General features: G+C 28.7%; 1 protein-coding gene across 7 annotated transcripts in view; it reads left to right on the top strand.

Annotated features, from left to right (window-relative positions):
• Positions 1-21,742, top strand: part of LOC107440873 (irregular chiasm C-roughest protein) — a 152,675-nt gene that overhangs the window by 78,699 nt on the left and 52,234 nt on the right. For all 7 annotated transcript variants that reach the window (XR_006225823.3, XR_015429236.1, XR_015429237.1 and 4 more), the window contains exons 2-3: positions 2,062-2,370; positions 9,348-9,686. Coding sequence is in view for 4 of the 7 variants with exons in the window: in XM_043047972.3 (XP_042903906.1) it covers positions 2,062-2,370; positions 9,348-9,686 (648 nt within the window). In the remaining 3 variants the exon portion in view is untranslated. The remainder of the gene's footprint in view (positions 1-2,061; positions 2,371-9,347; positions 9,687-21,742) is intronic.

A 21,742-nucleotide genomic window follows, 5' to 3' on the forward strand; every position in this document is an offset into this window, starting at 1 on the left:
TACAAATAACAGTATGATGTCAAAAAGAATATTTTAATTTTGTCTCTTCTTGGCTTTTAGAAAAATAAATCAAATTGAAAAATAAAATTCAATTGAATAGCGAAGTGTGTTTAACAATTCTGTTTTCATATTTTTTATCTTGCAAAAATAGGACGATTACATAAGATGCAAATTTGGGATACTAAAAAATATGAATGGAGTAATTCAAAGTAATAAGTATATATATTTGGTAGTTTAAATGTAATTGAGTAAGAGCAAAAAATATTCTTATTACCATCTTCTGAAAATATTTTGCTGGTTTTAAACATTTTTGTTTACTTGAATGTTATACAATCTCAGCATGGGTTAAGTTCAATTCATATAAGATTGTTTTACAGCTATCGTCATAAAGTTGCCATCTGTATTCACTTAATAATCTCACAAAACGTCAATTGTTAGTTCTGTTTTTTTATGTATAGCTTAGGGTTTATTGAATACTGCGCCATATGCTTAAAATGAAAATTTTATTCCGTGCTCAATTTTGAGCAATTTTAAGCAATTGTGTAATCATAGAAACATGAGGTTTAGCTTAAGGTAATTAGATATCCTCAAATCTTGAGGACATTTCTCGAATTACCTTGATTGCTTAAAATATTTCCAAACGCTTTGAGAACAGAAAATGTCTTCAAATTTTAACAGATGTTCTCAAATGTCTTCAAATTTCAGATCAAATATTTAAAAAAAATCTCAAATGTGTCTGGTTTTTTTTAATTTTTTTTTATTTTAAAGATATAGTTTTGTTTTACAGAGAATACAAACGAAAATCTAGTAAGCATCATGCTAAAGGATGAAAATTGAAAATGCCATATTCATTTTAAAATAATTTCAGCAAAAAATAAATAAATTTTAATAATCATGCACTGACTCTTTTTACTTATGTTCAAATTCAGATTTCTTTGTACATTTCAAAACTGCTCCGTACGGTTCTGCACCCGATATTAGTTAACAATTTAAAAAAATAATCTTTCTTGCACATATAAATTAATATTTTCCATAAATATATGGGTGTCTTTAAAATTTAAAATTTTTCAAGCACTCTCCGCTAATTTGTCTCAAATCATTATATGTAAATCTGGTTACCTTAGGTTTAACGCAACAGCTCTACCTTATAAATAATTTATCTACTTAATAAAAAATTTTGTTTCAAATAGAAAAAAACCAGTATAAACTTGCAAAGGGACACTTTCAGAATTATAATAATAATATCTTAATGTACTTAACAATTAAAAATAACAGGTTTTGTGCAGAGTTTGCTTTGGCCAAAACCAATAAATATTTATCCCATACTTTTATTTCTCACTTAAGAAAAAAATGTTTCAGATTTTTCTAAACACATTTTTTTTTTAAAATAAATTTAACAGAAAAAAATTTATTCTTCTTTAAAAAATTTACATTAACTGTAATTAAAAATTACTAACTTTTAAAGCAATAGAATAGTTTCAATTTGCATTTAAACAATTTTTATCACGCTACTAAATTTTTAGTTTGTGTAATTTTATATTTTTAATTATCTTCTTCTTAGTAAGATATATCTTCATTTATCGAGTTATATTGAAAGTAATCTAACTTACTGAGTTATAAACTATAAATAGAAATCTAATAAATATAAAGATTATATTTTATTGATACTGTTACGTCAAGCGCTCAGGTATCATAATTTTGATCTAGTTGCGCTTTCGATCTAGTTGCGCTTTCAACGTTATTTTGTTAACATTGTTTTGTTTGTCATTTCTAAGTTAACTTTCAAAAAATTCTATGACTGGCAACAGCATTTTTGTCTTTTAAGTTGCTTATTTTTATTTTTTTTAGAATTCGTTCTTTTTTAGCGAAATGTTTTTAAACCTAACAGAATTCTTTGCCGACTGTTATCTCTATATATGAAGAAAATAAAGTAAATATTTAAGTGTTGTGAAAAGAATCTTATTTAGTTGTACAAAGTACTTCAGATACAATGCTTTTTATTGTGTAATTAAAATATAAACGCACCATATAATCCTAAACATTACTCTTTTTTTCTTGCAGGAGCTCTTTTCTTACAAGTATTTGATACTTTACCTGAAGACAGGGAAGTAAATCCAGGCGAGCTGATAATCATACCGTGCAAAGTTCGAAATCGTAAAGGTGAATGTGCGTGGCTTAAAGATGGTGTGGTTGTTGGCAAAATACCCGGAAAGTACACATTCAACAGAGAGCCCGATGATGGAAACTGCGGAATCACTATTACTAACACACAACTCGAAGATGACGATGGGTTGTGGCAATGTCAGGTGACGCAGGCATCCTTACAAGAGCTAACACTCACATCACCAGAAGTCAAGTTGACTGTTAGAGGTCAGTAATAGTCCGTACTTTCTAACTGTCTACTGTTGTTACGGTCATTAGAAAACCAAAAATTCAAACCACTCACAGATCTTTTAACTTCTTTGGGTCTAAGTCAAAGAATTCCACAAAAATTTGCTTTTACAATCCCAGATCACGATAACAATAATAGTTTTTTAGGATTTGCTTTAACCGACCTATGTGTTTACATAACTACACTCAGTGTTATATATTCGCTCACTACGCCACCTTGCACAAAGTTTTATTACGTATAAATTTTTAATGCTTAACACATTTAAGTGATGAAGTGAACTGAATTAAAGACTTAAAGGAATTTTCGTTTTAATATTTGATTTACTGAATTTAAACACAACTAATTAAATGAACCATGATGGCTCAGGGGATAGAACTATAGTCTTCCAATAAGGTGAACCGGATCGAATCCTCTCCATGTTACGCAAATGCTGGTTAGTTACATAAAAAAAAAACTCCGCAAAGCCTCCAAAGAGCAAACGAAGGCAAATTTCTCCCAATACTTGACCTAGGAGTTTCCTTATCTTCTAGATTGGGTTCAAAATTACAAGGTTACGGAGTTGAACATTAGTAGTTGCAAACCCAAAAATTTGGGTCGGCTATTCAACGACGGTTATAAAATAAAATAAAAAACTACATTAAAGGCATGCAAATGTCTATAAAGGATCCAATGAGCCTGTTGTTATGAAGTTTTAAATAATTTTTCTGCATAATCATCGCCAGTACAAATAATGCGGTGGGCCAGAGCTTCCACGATGGCTCCCGGGATCTGTACTACCTATATTTGCGTTGGTTTGTAATTCTGAAGAAGCTACCGTAAATGAATATTCTAGGTATAACCAAATGGAACATTTTAAGCAAAAGAGCTGGAATAGCGAAAAATAATTATTATAAATGGCTTATATTGCTTGTTACCCTTTCATGAACGGGAATCATCACACAAGTAATTTATAAATAATATATGAGTGTAAATGCTGTATCCTACAACGGATTGAAAATAAGACTTACTTAAAAATTCGGAGAAATTAACACCCCATTAATCAAAATCCGATTCCTGTTGAAATGGTGTTATAACATGAGTACAAAACTAAATTTTATCATTAAATACACTCTAATTCCGATTTGGATAAGTGAATAAATGGTAATGCGGATATATTTGACAAAAGCAAGATAATAACAATTTAAAAAGATCACTCATTTTTATTCGAGCTTTTGAGCGAAATTCTAAAAGAATTTATTTGCTACACACAATTCTATTATTGAATAATAAAAGCAGGGGTTGATATTTTTTATACCTAAGCTCAATCTAGTGTAACTGTCGGAATTAGGGCACCATTTATATTTTCAAGTTGAATATATGGCTGGAGTGTTTATTTTATTATGCTTTTAAACCTTTATTGAAGAATCTTTACTTTACTTAGACGGAGCAAGGAAATCATGATTAAAAATCTCTAATTTATATGAGTCAAACTACTTACATTTAGTTTAAGTTTGATTTTAAAATATTCGAAAAAAAAACTTATACTTTAGCAACAAAACTTTAACACAACATAAACTTTAGCATATAACAAAACATAAAAATGAGTGTTGACGATTTTATTTTCCTTCAGAAAAATCTTACAGCAGAGAAAAACCATGACTGAAACTCCCTCTTTTTAACACGTTCCACTACTTACATTTAACTCAAGTTACATTTTAAACTTTTCGAATAAAACTACCATTTCTGTGACCAAACTTTCGAGTCAAACAAAGCAAGGCAAAACAGTATGAGTCGCATCAACAAATACTTTTGCATTTCTTCCTTTTTAAATTTTAGTCTGACTCGGATTGTCAGTTGAGGCATTTGTGAAAATGTTTATCCTCTTTTGCATCGAAAAAATCCCTCATATTCCCTACTCTCCCATGCCAGCTTGAAAGGGGGAAATGACTTTCCCCCTCTTCTTCTCTTCTCAGAAAACGTTGATGGCATGACGTGATGGGCATGCCGATGCCAGTTAAGTCGATCTTTCAGCCCAGAGTCTTCCTTCAACGAATGGAGAACGTCGGGAATATGGATGATTTTGAATCCAGGAAGATCTGTATCCCTTCGCAGAGATTATATCGCGAGAGGTGTGTTGCGAGAAGTTATGGGGGAAAGGGATGGATATTCAGCTTATGTGAAGTGCTTTTAAACCCTTATAGATGCATGGGGATTTATATTTTTAATACCATATCCTGGCAGATAATATTAATAAAGAAATCTGCCAAGTTTTATTGTTTTGCTTGAATTTCATTCTCAAGCTCTTAAACGCTAGTTTTAAAAGCACTTTAGAAAAAAGTTTTATATTTGGTTTTGAGATAAAGCGTGTTGTGTCAAGTAAAATATGTAAAATAATTTATGAGATTCCGAAAATCTTCTATAACGTTTTATCTCTTTGGATATGTTTTGTAAAAACTTTTCCAAATAATCATTCCGTTAAAAGAATATTTTTCAGACTGATTTTTAATATTTTTAGTATAATTAAGAAAATTAGCAATTTACTGATATAATAATGTAACAATGGTCGTGAAAAAATGCTTAAAATAATTTAAACTATTTTAAACTTGAAAAAATACGATACACAAGAAAGTTCTGTTGTGCAACTGTAATCCTATTTTTGTAAGGGAAGACAATGAGGTGTCATTGAAAATGACTTTCATTCGATGTAGGCATGTTGAAAAGCCTACTTGGTTTCAGATCGGGGTTAACCAGCTGATTTTGGAAGTAAAGGTGGCTTGTGCCTTGCGTCAACCACAATTCCATAATCACACCGTTTCACATGGAACTTTGGAGTCCTGATTCCCATGTCCCTTTGACTCATATCGGTATTGCGGTAATGCTTCAATTTTTATTTTCAAGACTTGATTCAGCATATCAACATAAAGTTAATTAATTTAAGAGTATGAAGTTTTCTTCACGTCAAAACTGATATGCAGGAGACTGGTATACAAACACTTCAAGGTTGGTATAGTAAAATAAAAACATTAATTCTACATCTCACCATAAAATACGCTAACATACAAATCTTTAATTTAGTCCAATCTCTCATTAAAGAGTAGGTTCTTAGTCAAAATGGAATTAATGAAACTTAGTAATCAGAATATTAACCATTGACTGAATTTAACTGCAATAATACAGACTCAAAGAGCACCACAACTTTGGTACATTGCCACACCATACTCTTTTAATATATATGTATTGTACTGTTTGGCAATCACAAGTTGTTATCTGATAGCTGTCTCAGTTGGTTGCTTTCAATTAGGTTTGGGTTTCAACTCGTTATTGTCATACTATAATTAAATTGGCGCCCATTGTTTGGTGAAATGTTGAATCACTTTTTTAAACAATATATTGTTCACATTACAAACTTGTTTAGCTAACTTTTAGCCGTACAAACCCGTTCATACTATCAAATGCAAACTAAAGCATGGATGATGATTTCAGAATTGGATTAATGCAGCTTATTAAAAAAAAAAAAAGCAATGAACAGATATATTCCCAGATGACAGGCAACCTTACAAGCAAACGTCGTACTTTCATTTTCACTTGGTTGGCATAGGAAGGTTGACAAAGTAATCTTTCTTTTTTTTTAAATTTAAACATAATAAGTATGTCAAGCTTGTTTCCTTGAAGATCGGATTTAAGACAGGTAAACAATTTTACAAAAAAATCTCAATTTTTAGCTTTTACTGTAAGCCTTGAGTTTATTTCTTTTTCATTCCAGTTTTATACCATCTCTCACGTAAAACACTTTGTTTGTGTTGAAAACTTAATAATCAAGACAATCTTCACTTTTAAGGTGTTAAAAAGTATATAAAAACCTACGCAAGTTAACCTTGTATCAGCAATGTTCATAAAATCTAAAATTGACTTTGAGAAGGGGAATATATCCTCGGTTACAGAAGGCTTTTTATTGTTGGTGTACACATGATAATTCATCCTTAATTTCAGAAGGTTTTTCTAACATTGTTTTATAAACGCAGATTGAATGTTGGTATCAAAGGGTTATTTATGTAAATTTATTGTGAAACGCGTAAAGCATAGTTAAATTTAACATTGTTTCTAGTTTGCATGATTTATTTGGCAATCATTTATATAGCTTATTGAGATTTGTGATAAAAGTTGTTTTAATCTTTACAGTCAACCTTGCACTGCAATATGGAACTAAAATGTTCCTAGAATTCATGTTATTCAATATACTTGTATAGTATACTTTTCATGTTTCTCACGGCTGTATTAAATCTAATTAGTAAACCATGAGTACTATCCGAATAAATTATAAAAGCACATTGTCAACACTAGTACTACCTCTAGTAACTATAACTATAAAAATTGAATTCTGAAATAAATCAAAATTCGATATCATTTCCCCCTCAATACTCAGAGTTCTAATAAATATGTTCAGCTAAAATATGAATGATAAAAATAATGCAAGATGCTAGAGACAACAACGCTGCACATTTTTTTTTTATCAATTGTTACTTCCTCAGGATTCGAGATAACCCCATCTCTTAAACTTATTTATGAATGAAGCAATATCACTATTACAAAATTTATAAGTGCATCGTCGATAGATGTGTTCTTTCTAAAATATATTTTCCTTGTAAGGAAGAAGCATATCGAGTAAGAACTTTATTAAATAATACAGAATTTTTGCATCATATATCGGACGAGAAAATATCTGAATTTTAAATAACGGCATAAGACTACTTGGTTAGTATTTTTTTCTCCTCCTTCTGAAACTTATTCGAGTGTTCCTGATCGATTTTATATTCTATTACCAGCTTGTATATGGTAAAAAAAACAGAGTATCGTAGTGTGTATTGTTTCTCTTAAGGAATTTTTTCAGGAAAAAACTATCACCACGAAAAACAGAATGCGATATTTGAAAAAAAGAAACTTGGCAATCGATAATGCAAGCATATCGAGGAAATTCATATTTCGTTGAATGTGATATTTCTCGCATGCATTTTATTTTTTTGATTTATTTTATTTTATTTTTTTCCTCACATGTGAAAATGGATATTCTGGAATGAGTTGGCAAATGATAATGCTTACATGCATAATGTAGCGAATGTAAATTATTTTTTTCGAAAACTTAGCCACTGCCTGAAAGAAGAATGGTTTCTTATCAAAATAAAGGAATATAAAATTATTTTTAGACAAAAAAACCCCAGCACAAATGGACTTAAATATGAAAATAAAATTAAATATTTATTTGCCTTTATTACCTTCGTTATCATATTTTTTATTATTGTCATTTAAAAAGTTATCGTAACCTTTTTAACCATATTTTTTATTAAATTAGATTTTAGTAAATTTTACCAATAAGTTTGTATTTCTGTTCTTTATGTTCAAAATTTTAAAATTAACATTATTTCTAGAGAATGTTAACTTCTTTAAAGTTTTACTAGCTTTTATTTAACAAAATAATGAAAATGAACAAACTTTTTGACGTGAAACAGCCTTTCTTGCTATCCCAAATTCCAAATCTTCTGAAAATTACCTAATAAAGGATTCCCTTTTAAGCTGCAAGACAAATATAGTTTTAATGGTAACATCTAGCTTGGTTGATTTCTGCAACTAAACCATAAATTTAAAAATATTATTGTAAATATTTATGCAAACACCGTTTCATTACCGAATGATTTAAAGAAAACTTATTTGCTTCTAAAATATTTCAACTAGACTGAGCTCACAAAGCAAAAGAATGTGTTATCTAAATGGATTTTTTTCAAATGCATTTTTTTCTGAGCTATATTTTCTGAAACAATAGTTTTGATGTTTTAGAAAGAATTAGGAAAATGGATATTAATTAAATTTGCTTTAAATTTTTCAGTCTTTTTTAAAAACTCTTTATAGTTGGAATTATTCCTATAAAACTTAAGAATCTGATAGGTAGTAATATTGGAAAAAATCGTATTGACTAAGTTGCCAGTAAAATCAATGCTGCTTTCGATTGGAAAGTTAAAATTATTTCTTGTTCGAAAAAGTTTAAATATAATTTTTCTATCTTTATTAATAATACGAGTTAAATCTAGAAAATCTGTTGAAGAATTTCAAATATTAGTTTTGTTAAGAATTAATTCTCTTGGATAAATTCGTTTGGCTAAAATACCAAAATCGTCAAAATTAGTAATCAAAAGGTCATCAATAAATCTGAAAAAGAAGGAATTTGTAGGAAGATTAACATATGATTTCATGAATCTATGTTCTTGTAGAAAAAAAATACTTCAAACATTAGTACTAAAATTATTTTCCATTAGGATACCAATAATTTGTTGAAAAAGACAGTCGTTAAATAGATTATGATTGTTGTTGAGGTTGATATGAACTAGGCTAGTATGAACTATCATTAAGATTAAACAAGTTATGAATTTGAAGTAGGTTATCAAGAATTTTATTAGTTGGAAGGGGGATATATAAGTTTTTGAATTCGCATTTGTAATTGGCATTATTTTATTGATAATAATATCACTACTGGTATTATATAAATATATATAGCGTGTATAACTGTGATAAAAGTTATAAAGTAGTAAATTACTTTTGATACCAGATAGCAAAAATTTTCTAGTGGCAAAATGGCATTCCGTGTAGGGTTGCACAACTTTGTGTAGCTTTAAATATTTCATAATTTGTACGTTAGGTGACTAATTAACTTTTGTTGGTAATTTAAAAAATATATAATTTAATCTAAAGTACATTTTTACACAGCAGTGTTTGCTTCTCCAAAATGATAGAAACTGTTTTGACCATTTTGTGGTTTCTTCCCTACTTTGTTCAAGCGTTATCCGATTTCCGAAAGCGGAAAGTCGTGATATTCCTTACCTAGGAAAAGAATTAGAACTATAGAAACTGAACACACGACGACGTTCTTTTAATAGCTTCTTTATAGAAGAATGAAAATTTATAAATATATTCATATTTTTTTTTTCAGAGGCACCTTATCCACCCATTATAGAAGACACCACCATCCAAATAGTTCAAGGTGATCCCTTTACAGCTCGAGCTAATGAACCAAAACGTCTGCACTGTATAGCACGTAAAGGTAACCCTCCTGCTTCACTAAAATGGTTCATAAACCATGTTGAAGTAACTACTAATGTCAACCAAACCAACATCAGAGACGTTGAAAAGCGAAAAACATGGCAGGCTGTCAGTGCTCTTGATATGACCTTCACCAAAGAAGACAATCACAAGCTTCTAAAATGTGTTGCTATACACGATGCTTATGATACTAAAGCTAAAGATATTACAGTGCAACTGGAAATTCTGTGTAAGTTGATTTCTTTTTCGATCAAATAATCAAATTTGCATTTAGAGTAATTTTTCTTTCCCGATCAAATAATCAATTTTGTGTTTAAAGTTATTATGCCAATAAAGATAATTCTAAAAGTTATCTAATATTCATTAGATTTAAAGGGAAGCTGCAGAATAGTTATCGAGAAATAAATTTAAGGTGTAATTTTGAAAAGCTATTATAATTTTATAGCTTAATAAATAAATTTTATAAGGCTTGATAACTCAGAAACTAATCGATTGATTTCGTTCAAATTTTGTATTTTACCATTTATAAATATTATTTACTTAAATTGATGTCAAAACTTGTATACCATAGGTTTTTCGATTGGTTTTTTTGAATAAAATAATAAAAAAACTAAACATTAAAAAAATGTTTGCATAAAAAGTATTTTATAATGAATGAATGTTATAATTGTGTGAAAAAATGCTTAGATTCATCAAAAAAGCTTCCAAGTTATTGTAAAATACGCAAAAAGGGAAGTTAATATTAAAGAGTCCAAACATTCGATCTCTTTCGAGCCTGAACAATTTGAGCCAAATTTTCTAGATTGTGGCTATCCCCCCCCCCCCCGATACATATTTTGAGGGTCAGAACACAAACTCATCGAAAAAAGTATGTTTATTCAGAAAGAGCAGGTTTGAGTGTCTGATGTTGAAATTTACTAGATCATCTGCACTACACTGTAAAAATTACCAGAATTTTGGTTACATCACATCAGTAAAATCCGTTGCATTCCATCATCAGTTTACCGTGAAATTTATTTTTGCCTTAAAATATTGTAGAGTAATTTTTACAGTAATATTTATTCAATAATAGTGATTCAGCGATTTTACGATAATAATTACTGCAAAAATTACGGTACATCATATTTTTTGTTCTATAACATGTTTCGGAAAAAATGGATTTTGCGATAAAAAGTATCAGCATCCTGATTGATAATATATATATATATATATATATATATATATATATATATATATATATATATATATATATATATATATATATATATATATATATATATATATATATAATTTCATGTATTGGCAACAAATGAAATATATAAATACTAGGAGGCTTCGCCCCCTGCTCGCTGGCGCTCGCCAATCCCCGGAACTGCTTTCGCAGTTCATTTCGGATTGCTTCGCAATCCGATGCTCGCTCATTGGATACGCTCTTAACGTCTAGCTTTCGTATACTTTTTTGAACACTGAAGTTCCGAAAGCTTTTTACTGTAGAAAATTCTAAACCTGTGCATTTCAATATTAGTTTGATATTGCAAACAGTTCACATATTTTTCTTAATCACACTATTCTAAATTTCAGTTGTTGAGAAAAGTAACTATTGTAAGTTTTGCTTTAAAGTCTTTCCCACCAGAGGGCTAAAACCATGTGTTGTAAAACAATATGAAATAGTACTGAAAGCCGGATGTAAAGCGTCGGCTTTGATGAAGATAATTTTGTGAAAATTTTTTTGATAATTCAGTGAGAATTCACCTGATTAGATATATGATGCTCACTACGTGCTCTTGCGCGCCGAAGCCTATCAATTAAAAATGAAAACTCTTGCCAACGCGAGAAAGGAAATATCATCGGTTTTATTGATACATACGTATTAGCGTTTTATATAATACTAGGAGGCTTCGCCCCCTGCTCGCTGGCGCTCACCAAACCCCGGAACTGCTTTCGCAGTTCATTTCGGATTGCTTCGCAATCCGATGCTCGCTCATTGGATACGCTCTTAACGTCTAGCTTTCGTATACTTTTTTGAACACTGAAGTTCCGAAAACCTTTCACTGTAGAAAATTCTAAACCTGTGCATTTCAATATTAATTTGAAATTGCAAACAGTTCACATATTTTTCTTAACCACACTATTCTAAATTTCAGTTGTTGAGAAAAGTAACTGTTGTAAGTTTTGTTTTAAGGTCTAAAACAATATGAAATTGTACTGAACGCCGGATGTAAAGCATCGGCTTCGATGAAGATAATTTTGTGAGAATTTTTTTGATAATTCGGTGAGAATTCACCCGATTAGCCATATGATGCTCACTACGTGCTCTTGCGCGCCGAAGCCTATCAATTAAAAATGAAAACTGTTGCCATCGCGAGAAAGGAAATATCATCGGTTTTATTGATACATACGTACGTATTAGCGTTTTATATAATATAGATAGATGTTAATAGAAGCAATTACTCATAATCTAAGTCACGATAAAGTTTTCAAAAAGTTTAAGTATACTTTAATCTAAAGCTATGCTTTTCAGTAAAATTTGTTCTTTAAATTATGCATGCAATGGAATGTATTAAAGTACAAAACTTAATGGATTTAAACAGCTTGAGATTTAAATTTAAAAAATATGTATAAATATTCATTTTTTTTTAGAAAAAATTGAATATATGAGCTCTTTAAAGAAGCAAACACCAGACTAAAATCATATTTATATGATCTTGGCCTTTTCTTTTAATTTTTCGTAGCAAACATTAGTAACGGGAATGCATATAAATTAGAATAATCTTATAAAATCTATTAAATTAGTCTTGTTTTATTTTTTTTAATATTTCTCAACAATGCTAAATATAATATACTTATTAACTTTAAGATTGAATTTAATAATGCACAAAGAATGAATATTAAATTATGTTTATTGCATAAACAAACATGTCAAAACGAATATTTATTTAAACGTCACTTCGCTGAAATATTTTTAAGCAAATAAAAAGTGTTACAAAGCAACATATAAATTCCTTTCTTTGTCGTACTATAAATAAGTAATAAACATGACGAATAAGTCATACTCTTTTATTGAAATGATATTTTTTATAACTCATTTATGTGAGAAATTTAGCAAATTCTTCGAACTCCTAACGAGAAAATTAAATTTAATATTGTAAATAATATCACTTATTTTGAAAAAAGAGGAATAATTGAAGATAATTCAATTACTTAGCCAAATATATTTTACTAATATTAAGTTTCATTCGACACTAATTTTCATTCTGCAAAAGATAATTATAAACAAAAAAATAGATTATTGAAATATTATCTACAGAGTTACAAATCTAGTTAAATTTCCACGCAACAGATTTTATCAGATAAAATATTACTTTATAAGTGTATAAAAGTGTTTTTTTTTAACATTTCATATACATTTCAATTTTATGACTTGCTACAATCTGAAAATCTACAATCTGACATTATGACATACTGAGTAAATTTGTCTAGAAATTACATGCATATTTTAAAACAAATGAATAAAATACTAATAATTAATATTAAATTTTTAGTGAGAAATCATGAATCCAATTCTATTCTCGAGAATAGAAAAGTAAAGACACACACAAACACGCACATATACACTCTATAACAAGAAAATCGACGCACCAAGAAGTAGTAGTCCGATTGAAACGAAAATTGGTGGATTGGAAGACAATGTGCAGAATAGTAAATGATTAAAATTTCAGAACAATTGAATAATTTATTGCAGAGTTACAGTAGCAAGTTCAATAAGGTGTTGACCCGCTTCTAGCCTGGATACAAGCTGCCACACGGCGTGGTAAAGACCGATAAAGCTCCCGGACGGTCTCTTGCGGTATTTCCTGCCAAATTCGATCCAATTGTCGAACGAGGTCATCGACATTCCGTGCCAGCTGCAATCGCCTTCCCATAATATCTCAGACATGCTCGATGGGAGAGAGATCTGGTTATCTGGCAGGCCAAGGAAGAGTTTGACAAGCTTGCAGACAGTTCATAGCAACATGTGCCGTATGTGGTCTGGCATTGCACGGCTGAAAAACCAGCCCAGGGCGCTGCAAAAGGAACGGTAGCAAAACAGGTCTTAGGATGTCGTCGACGTACCGCTGTGCTGTAAGTGTACCTCTAATGACGACCAAAGAGGTCCGGCTGTCAAAGGAAATGGCTCCCCAGACCATAATACCTTGATGAGGGCCGGTGTGGCAGTTAATAGTGAAGGCAGGATCCCCCCTCTGCCTTGTGTGTCTCCAAACACGTCTTCGATGATCGTGAGGACACAGTCGGAAGCGGGACTCGTTGCTAAAAACTATACTACCCCAGTCTGCATCATTCCAGCCATATCTGTTCAAAACATTCATGCATACGAAATTTCAAAGCAATCGGATGATTGCTTCTTGGAGAGTCGATTTTTTTGTTATATATATATATATATATATATATATATATATATATATATATATATATATATATATATATATATATATATATATATATATATATATATATATATATATATAAAGCAATAGTACAATATAGTGCAGTTGAAATAAAATTGCAAAATTATATTCTTTTTAATTCTCTTTACAAGTAAAAAAAATTAATATTCCTCAACTGACAATGGAGATATGAAATTTAAATTTAAGAGTTTGTCACTAATTAAGTTCCGAAAGTTAGATATCAAAAAATAATCTAATTTTATCGTTAAATTTTAATAGTTAGTTATTTTCAGCTAAATTTTGTTCAGCAAAAAATAATTATAAAACTAGAGAAAAGTTAAAGATTGTTAATTTTTGTGCCAAAGTATCTGAATAAGCAACAAATTTTTTTAAGATTTTTGTTAACGCTTTTCGCTCCAACGAATGCAGCATCTTGCTGCGGTTATTAGCTTAATTACTTGTTATAAGTTGAGTTTATTGTTTTATTTTATGAATTCTAATTAAATTCATGACATTTAATTGTTTGAATACTTATTTTATTTTCATTCTATGAATATGCTTTTAAATATTTGATTTTTTTAAATTTTGATTTCTCAAGAACTATTCTTTCAATTTTTCTTAAACTTCGTATATTGCCATGAAAAACTGCAGTCTTTAATATGATGTAAAAATCGTATACCTTCCAATGCAAGTAATTTTCGGCTACCATTAAGTAGAATAACAAATATTTACAAAAATCTTTGTTTAAACTAATTTTATAATTGTGTGCAAAAATGTTTCAATTCGCTATTACTATTTATGACTATTAATGACTATTAACACAAACCATGATTATGTTTAATAATTATCATTGTATAAATGAAAATTATTAAATTATACTTTTTAATAGTAATCCAGAAATTTAATCCTTGAAAATGCAAAACTAAATAAATAAACTAATAAATGGATAATTTATTCGTTGCACTAAAAAAAAAAAAAAATCTTAAATCTATCTTATTTATTTATATTTATAAGCCTGAACTTTCATCGCTGATGTTCCTTTGTTATAACTTACTTCAACGAAGTCAAAGCTGACGAAGAAGAGAAAGAAATGTATTTCTTAAAAAAAATTTAAAAAAAAAGAAAATCTGTCGAAAATGATAGTGTTGCATTATGGAGTTGGATACTATTTATACAGCATATTTTTGCTGATGTTTATTATTTCTTGCATTAACAAAAATCAAAAATTTCATTTCATTTTCAATGACCAAATTTCATCTCTTTAAGTACAAGTCATTTGTTACAAAACAAAATTTATTCTGAAACCAAATTTGTTTTAAATATATTAATCTAAAATCCCATCACTGATGTCACTTTGTTACAATTTATTTTAATAATGTCGAATCAGTGACAAAGCAAAATATGGACAACATTATTATTCTTCCAATAAATCAGTTATAAAGGGACGGGGATAATGCAAAGAAGAAATTATCTTACCTACAAAAGTGAATTTCTTTTTTTTATCATCCTTTTTTTTATCCTATTTAATAGACTCCTACAGTGACTAACGATTGCACAAAAGGATAAGAAGAGAAAAAAGAACAGGAAAAAACCTCCAATAAAAAAAAGGAACAAAATCATCATAAATCATTCATCGTTTTTTTCATACATTTCCCGTTGTGGTAGACGAAGCATAAAATTCTCTGCGGGTACCCTTTCACTGTAACTGCGGTCAGCCACAGCGGGGGTGACCATTGAGCCGCTCCCCCACCACCTCACCCTTCATCAAGGGGATAGAATACGGCTTTCAGGGAAAAATTAATGTATATACGAATTCATAAAAAATATTTAAATTTCCATTTTCGTGGGTTAATTTATTTTTTTCTGCTGGATTTTGAGTATAGAAGCTTTGGGTTGATATTACTTTATTTTTCTATTCGCGATCTTTGAAGCTTTATATTGGGTAATTTGCATATAAAGACATTAAGATAAGACTTTTGGTGTCATGTGTAAAGGAAAAGTAATTTAAAGTGAATTTTTTCTTGATTTGAAGGGAAGTAATTTCGTTTCATAAGACTGGAAATTTTTTTTTCAAGGAACTAAGTGGTAAGAAAGTGTACAGAAACTATTTAAGCTTATATAGCTCTGAAGTAGAATAAATAAAAACTAAGAGCTTGAATGCAGCATTGGATACCATTAATCTAGATTATGTACCATTTTTATTAGTTTGTATATTCAAAAAAAGTTTTCAATTTATTAAGCTAAATATTCTATTGCATATATGCACAATATAGCTCATTGTATAGGAAAACAGTAATCTTTTGTTGTTATGAGTAAAAGAAAAGAAATTTTAAATTAATTTTTTCTTGGTTTGAAGAGAAGTAATTTCGTTTCATAAAACTATAAAAAAAATTTCAAGAAATTAAGTTTTAAGATAGAGTACAGAAACTATTTAAGCTTATATAGATATCGTAAGTTGAATAAATAAAAACTATGAGCTTGAATACAACATTGGATACCATTAATCTAGTTTACGCACCATTTTTTTAGTCTGTATATTCAAAAAAGTTTTAAATTTATTAAGCTAAATATTCCATTGCATACATAGACAATATCGCACATTGTACATGAAAACAGTTTTTTTTTTTGGTGTCACGTGTAAAGGAAAAGTAATTTAAAGTAATTTTTTTTTATTTGAATGTAGATAGTTATGTTCATAAGAATGTTTTTTTTTTTTTTAAATTTTTTATTAAATAGTAAGAAAGAATACAGAAACTATTTCGGCTTGTACAGCTTTGAAGTAGAATAAAAAAACTATCTAACAAAAACTATATTGATCTAAACAATGTGCCTCCTTCTTTTCATTCAAGAAAATTGCTATACTAAAATGCAATATTGTTCAATGCATATAAAGATGCATATAAGTCATTGATATAATGTGTTAAGTATAAATAATTTAAGCTTAGGGGAGGGTGGCCTAAAGCGGGTAGGTTAACAATAAACTCTCAAAAGTTGGGCTTTTATCGCAGCGTTTTCGATTTTATTTCTTAAGAGAGATCTTGAACTTTAAAATAAAAAAATGATTATTACGTTATTTTAAATTTTGTGATTATTAATTATCAAAAATAAAAAACACTGAAAAAACCCGCTTTGCCCTACAAGGGGCCTAAAGCGGGTAAGCCGTTCGGGCAAAGCAGGTAAGCACCATAGATTTTACAAATACAAGCGCATATTAATTTTCTTAAGCATTAATAATGAGACCTTAATCACACGTATAATGAACGATAAAAATAACATTTAAATAACAATTATAGACTTATTTTATTAGTCTCAAATTATGATTTGTTATTCTTGACATAGTTCGCAAAAATAAGACCCTCTTCCTGAATAAGTTGTGCAAGCTGTTTTTCTCTTGTATTTATTAACCATCTATACAAAAATAAGGAAAAGTAAGTATAAAAATGTGTCGGGGCAAACCGGGTATCTATCCGTTTTGTCCTACTCGCTTTGCCCAAAAGCATATTTTTTACTAAAAAAATTATAACCTTAAATCAAAAAAAAAATTAAGAAATTGAACGTCGTAGTTTATAGGTGAATGGTGTTAGAATAATATTATAATATTGACAATAAAAAAAAAAAAATAAGTCGGATTTCGACTAGTCACAAGTTACATACTTTGAGTTTTTTTAATAAACTTATTATTTTTTTTATTTTGTGCTTGGTTACGCCATGTCACTTTACTTCTCCGCTGGGACTGATTGAAACTCGTGAGTATTCGGGTAATCACGGCATACTTAGATATCGGCGCTTGCGCGTCATGCGGCGGAATACGAATGCCTACCCGCTTTAGGCGACCCACCCGCTTTAGGCTACCCTCCCCTATTATCTTCTTGGTTTGAAGAGAAATAATTTTGTTCCATAAAAATGGAAAACTTTTTTACGAAGAATTAGTTAGTAAGAACGAGAACGGGAAGAGATTATATGTAATTTATAACACTGAGATAAATTAACTAAAAGTTCTGAGCTTAAATGCAGCACCATTGGACGTACTTAATCTAAATGATGCATGTTATTTACTCGCCTTTAGTTTTCAGAATATTTAAAATATATTACAATTAAAATTATATTTTAAGACGTTATCACACATTGAATTGAAGATAGGAACATAAAGAAAGTAAGTTAAAACCCATGGAGTTATGTGTGCGAGAAAATATATATAAGGTAAATTATTTCTAGATTTAAAGGACAAATAAATTTGTTTCAAGAGCATGAAAATGATTTTAAGCGAAATTAACTAAAATTGCAAAAATCTTCAATCGATTCCATTTTATGTAAATGCGTACATTCGTTCATATACTTACATAAGAAAATTGTTTCAATAAATAATTTAACGGATAGTTGGAATTTTTAATAAATTATCGTTGTAAAGAAATGAATTACATCAAAAATATTAAACAGCTTGAAAAATAAAGAAGTTAAATATTTTTCCCCTACTGAACGCGTTAAAAACCTTTTTTTGATGCCAACTTGGCTAGGAATTCTAAAAAAGATGGGAAACCTATGCTCTACAGTTCATTTTAAATTATACTTGCGTCTTTTAAACTCATGTATAATCCATAAAAATGCATTTAAAAATTTATGTTTATTCATAATTATTCTAAAAATGTACAATTATAAGTGACTTATTTTAAAATATAATATTGTAAGGAAATTATGAAATATCATCATTTTATTACACTTTTATTAAACATTTATGTGCACTTTATTTTCCACACATTTACACTAAGCAAGGCAAGAAGGATTAGTTAAAGAAAAACATTGGAACAGTCATTTGAGAGGAAAAAGAACTTGAACTTCCTTATTTAGTATTTAAGCTATTTACAAATTGCTCTAATCCTTTATTTTAGAAGTAATCCACCAATTAAAATGAAACAATCTTACAATTTTACAATTATATATTTTTTTTAATCTTCTGAAACTTATTTTTTTGTTTGTGCAGTGTAACATATGTACTTAATCTCATTCACTCGAATATTTTACTTATTTCAATAATTAAAATAAAATACAATTGATAAAGATAAATCGGAATTAGCAATAAAAGTTCAAAACTCAAAAAAAAAGAGAGTTATTCCTTATAGATAAAAAAAAATAATCTTTACGTTTTAAAAAGATTTTCGTCAAAGCAACTTGGAAAAAGATATGTTTATTTAAATAATCTGAAAGCTAGAAATATTATTTTCAGTTTTTCTTTTTGTTTCACATTTTCCCGTTACCTCGCATGTTAACTTCCACGGAAAGAATAAATTAGTTCCGGCAGGTCATTGGACAATTAGTTTCCCGGATGTAAACCTGGGCGATGGTCATCCTATTGTAGTGTTTGGTCATGCACGAACGGAACATACATTTCAACACTTTTATACCACTGACAAATGATGTTCTACGCCTAAAAACATAAAATTTTATTTTATTTTTATTTATTTGTCATGACCGTCAATCATACGATCTATTTATACTTTTCAAATGATAATTTGAAACGAAATCTTTTATTTTGATAATTGTTTTTTCTTAATCCTTGGTTGGTTCGATTAAAATAATTACTAGCAATATAGATATTATTTTTAGATTAATAATATAAAAAAAGAAGAAAAAAAAACAATAATTCAACAGATTAGTCTAAACTTAAAAATATAATGTATACCTGCAAAATGATGCTTAATTGTTTTAAATAGTTAAATATCTTTCATATTAAGTAATATTTTATTAGACAATATGGCAATAAAGACAATTACTTAATATATATTAGACAATATTAATAAGTAGGAAAAGGCAGGACTAAGGGTTGTATAATAAAATAGGTATAATATTTTTAAGGGTTGTATAATGTTTTTAAGTTCAATAAGCAAAATAAGAAACGGATCACCTTGAACAACTTTTGATTTAATGATCAAAAATACACCAAATTTCGAAAAAGTGCTATTTTTGCTTAAATTTTATATTTTGCCATTTAAAATGGCATTCTTTAAGATTTTACAAAATAATATACCTTACCATTCAAATGTTCTTAATTTTTCCGACTTTTATAAAATAAAGCAATAAAAAGTAATAAATATGTACGGGAAGTTATATTTTTCTCTGAATTATCTTTGGAATTTTTTTTTTTATCAGTGTGTGCAAAAAGTTTTCAAGTCGCTTAAAAAGTTCTTAAGATATGGAGAACTACGCAAAAAGAAAAATTAGCATCAGGAAGTCAAAACTTTCGACCGCTCTCCTAAACAAAGTATTGGAGGTCAGAAATCCGAAACCTTCGAAAAAATTTATGTTTATTCAGCGAAAAAGCTTTTTTGTCTGATTTCAAAATTTAAAATGTCGTCTGCACCAATTAATTAGCATGTTTGAGCTCACATCCTCAAACCATTAATATTGAGTCCTAGTAAATGAAGATCAAATAAAAAGTTATTCAGAGTAGTCAGTTTAATTTTTTGCGCACTGTACATCTGATGCGTGATTTACATTCACAAAATGTAAAATATGTTTAAAATCATTAGCACTTTGAACTTCAAATATTTATTGAAACTTTGCTTGATAAAATAAAATAAAACTTTTTTCTTTTGCGTATTTTCCTTTAAATGCGTCAAAAAATTCCTTGATTGGTTTTGAGTATGAGAAAAATGAAAATATAGCTGAAAAGTTTTAATCACGATATCATCCAAGAAGTTTTCTTTAGATAACATTTCGATTAATTGAGAACATTTTTTTTTACTGTTAACTATTTAAATGATAATTCCAATTAAATTTTCTATTAATTTCATTATCATTTATATTTTTAGGCAATTTATATTGATAACTTCAACACATTTCTTGTGTAAACGAAAAACAACGTCGCCCTCAAAAGAGTGATTTTCAATTAAAATAAATAGTAATTGTGTTTATTATTAAATTCTAATCTAATTTTAATATTATTTAATTAATAAAAAATATCCTAAATTTTAAAAAAGACTACCAAAGTTGAAAAAAATCTCATTATTTTAATCGATTCTCATTTTAAAACATTCCTTATGCAACGCATTTGAAATGAGAGCGATTGTTATTATAAATTTCAATAATAAATAATCGTATACCCGAAAAAAATAATTGTTTAATGTAGAATCTCATAATTGGCATCTTAAATTGTATAAATCAGCCAAATATGATTAAAATTTTAATCAGTGTGAATTTGAATTCTATGTTAATTAATTCTATGATATTATCTTAATACTCTACATTTTAAGATAAACTTATATATATATATATAGGTGTCTAAATTAATTAATCGTTTTACGGCTAAACTTTTTTTTAGGGAAAACTGCATTACTATACTATTATAAATTACAGTTGAAGATATTCTTTAACAGATTTGATCAGAGTGAAGCGCAAAGAGAAGCATGAGCACATTTCATTTAATATATTAGCGTACTTGGTAAACAAAAATATTAAATTGCAGTTGTTTGTTGTTAGTAAATTCTATCATATATAAAAATATATAATAAAATTTACCTTTAGTTTTAAGTGTTATTTTAACAAAATATTGCTAATCAAAATTATTTTTTTATTAGAACTTAATAGACTCATCAGGGAATTGTTTGACCTTGAAAAGGGGTGTGTGGCAAGCGTGTTCAAAAGTAATTATTTTTAGTACATACACTTCAAGTGAATAATTTCAACTTTCGAAAGAAAAACTGCATTAAGTCTAGAAACCACAATATTTTCTAAGCGATTATCAGAGTTGGACAGGAGGCTAAGCTCCCACTTCAAAAATATTCTAGAAGTTAGCACTATTATAATACTTAAAAAAAATAATGCTGATGTCAACCGAAGGTGGAGA

This window comes from Parasteatoda tepidariorum, chromosome 9 (genome assembly GCF_982258835.1).
Source record: "Parasteatoda tepidariorum strain Cologne lab strain chromosome 9, Ptep-v5.0, whole genome shotgun sequence".
Taxonomy (NCBI): domain Eukaryota; kingdom Metazoa; phylum Arthropoda; class Arachnida; order Araneae; family Theridiidae; genus Parasteatoda; species Parasteatoda tepidariorum.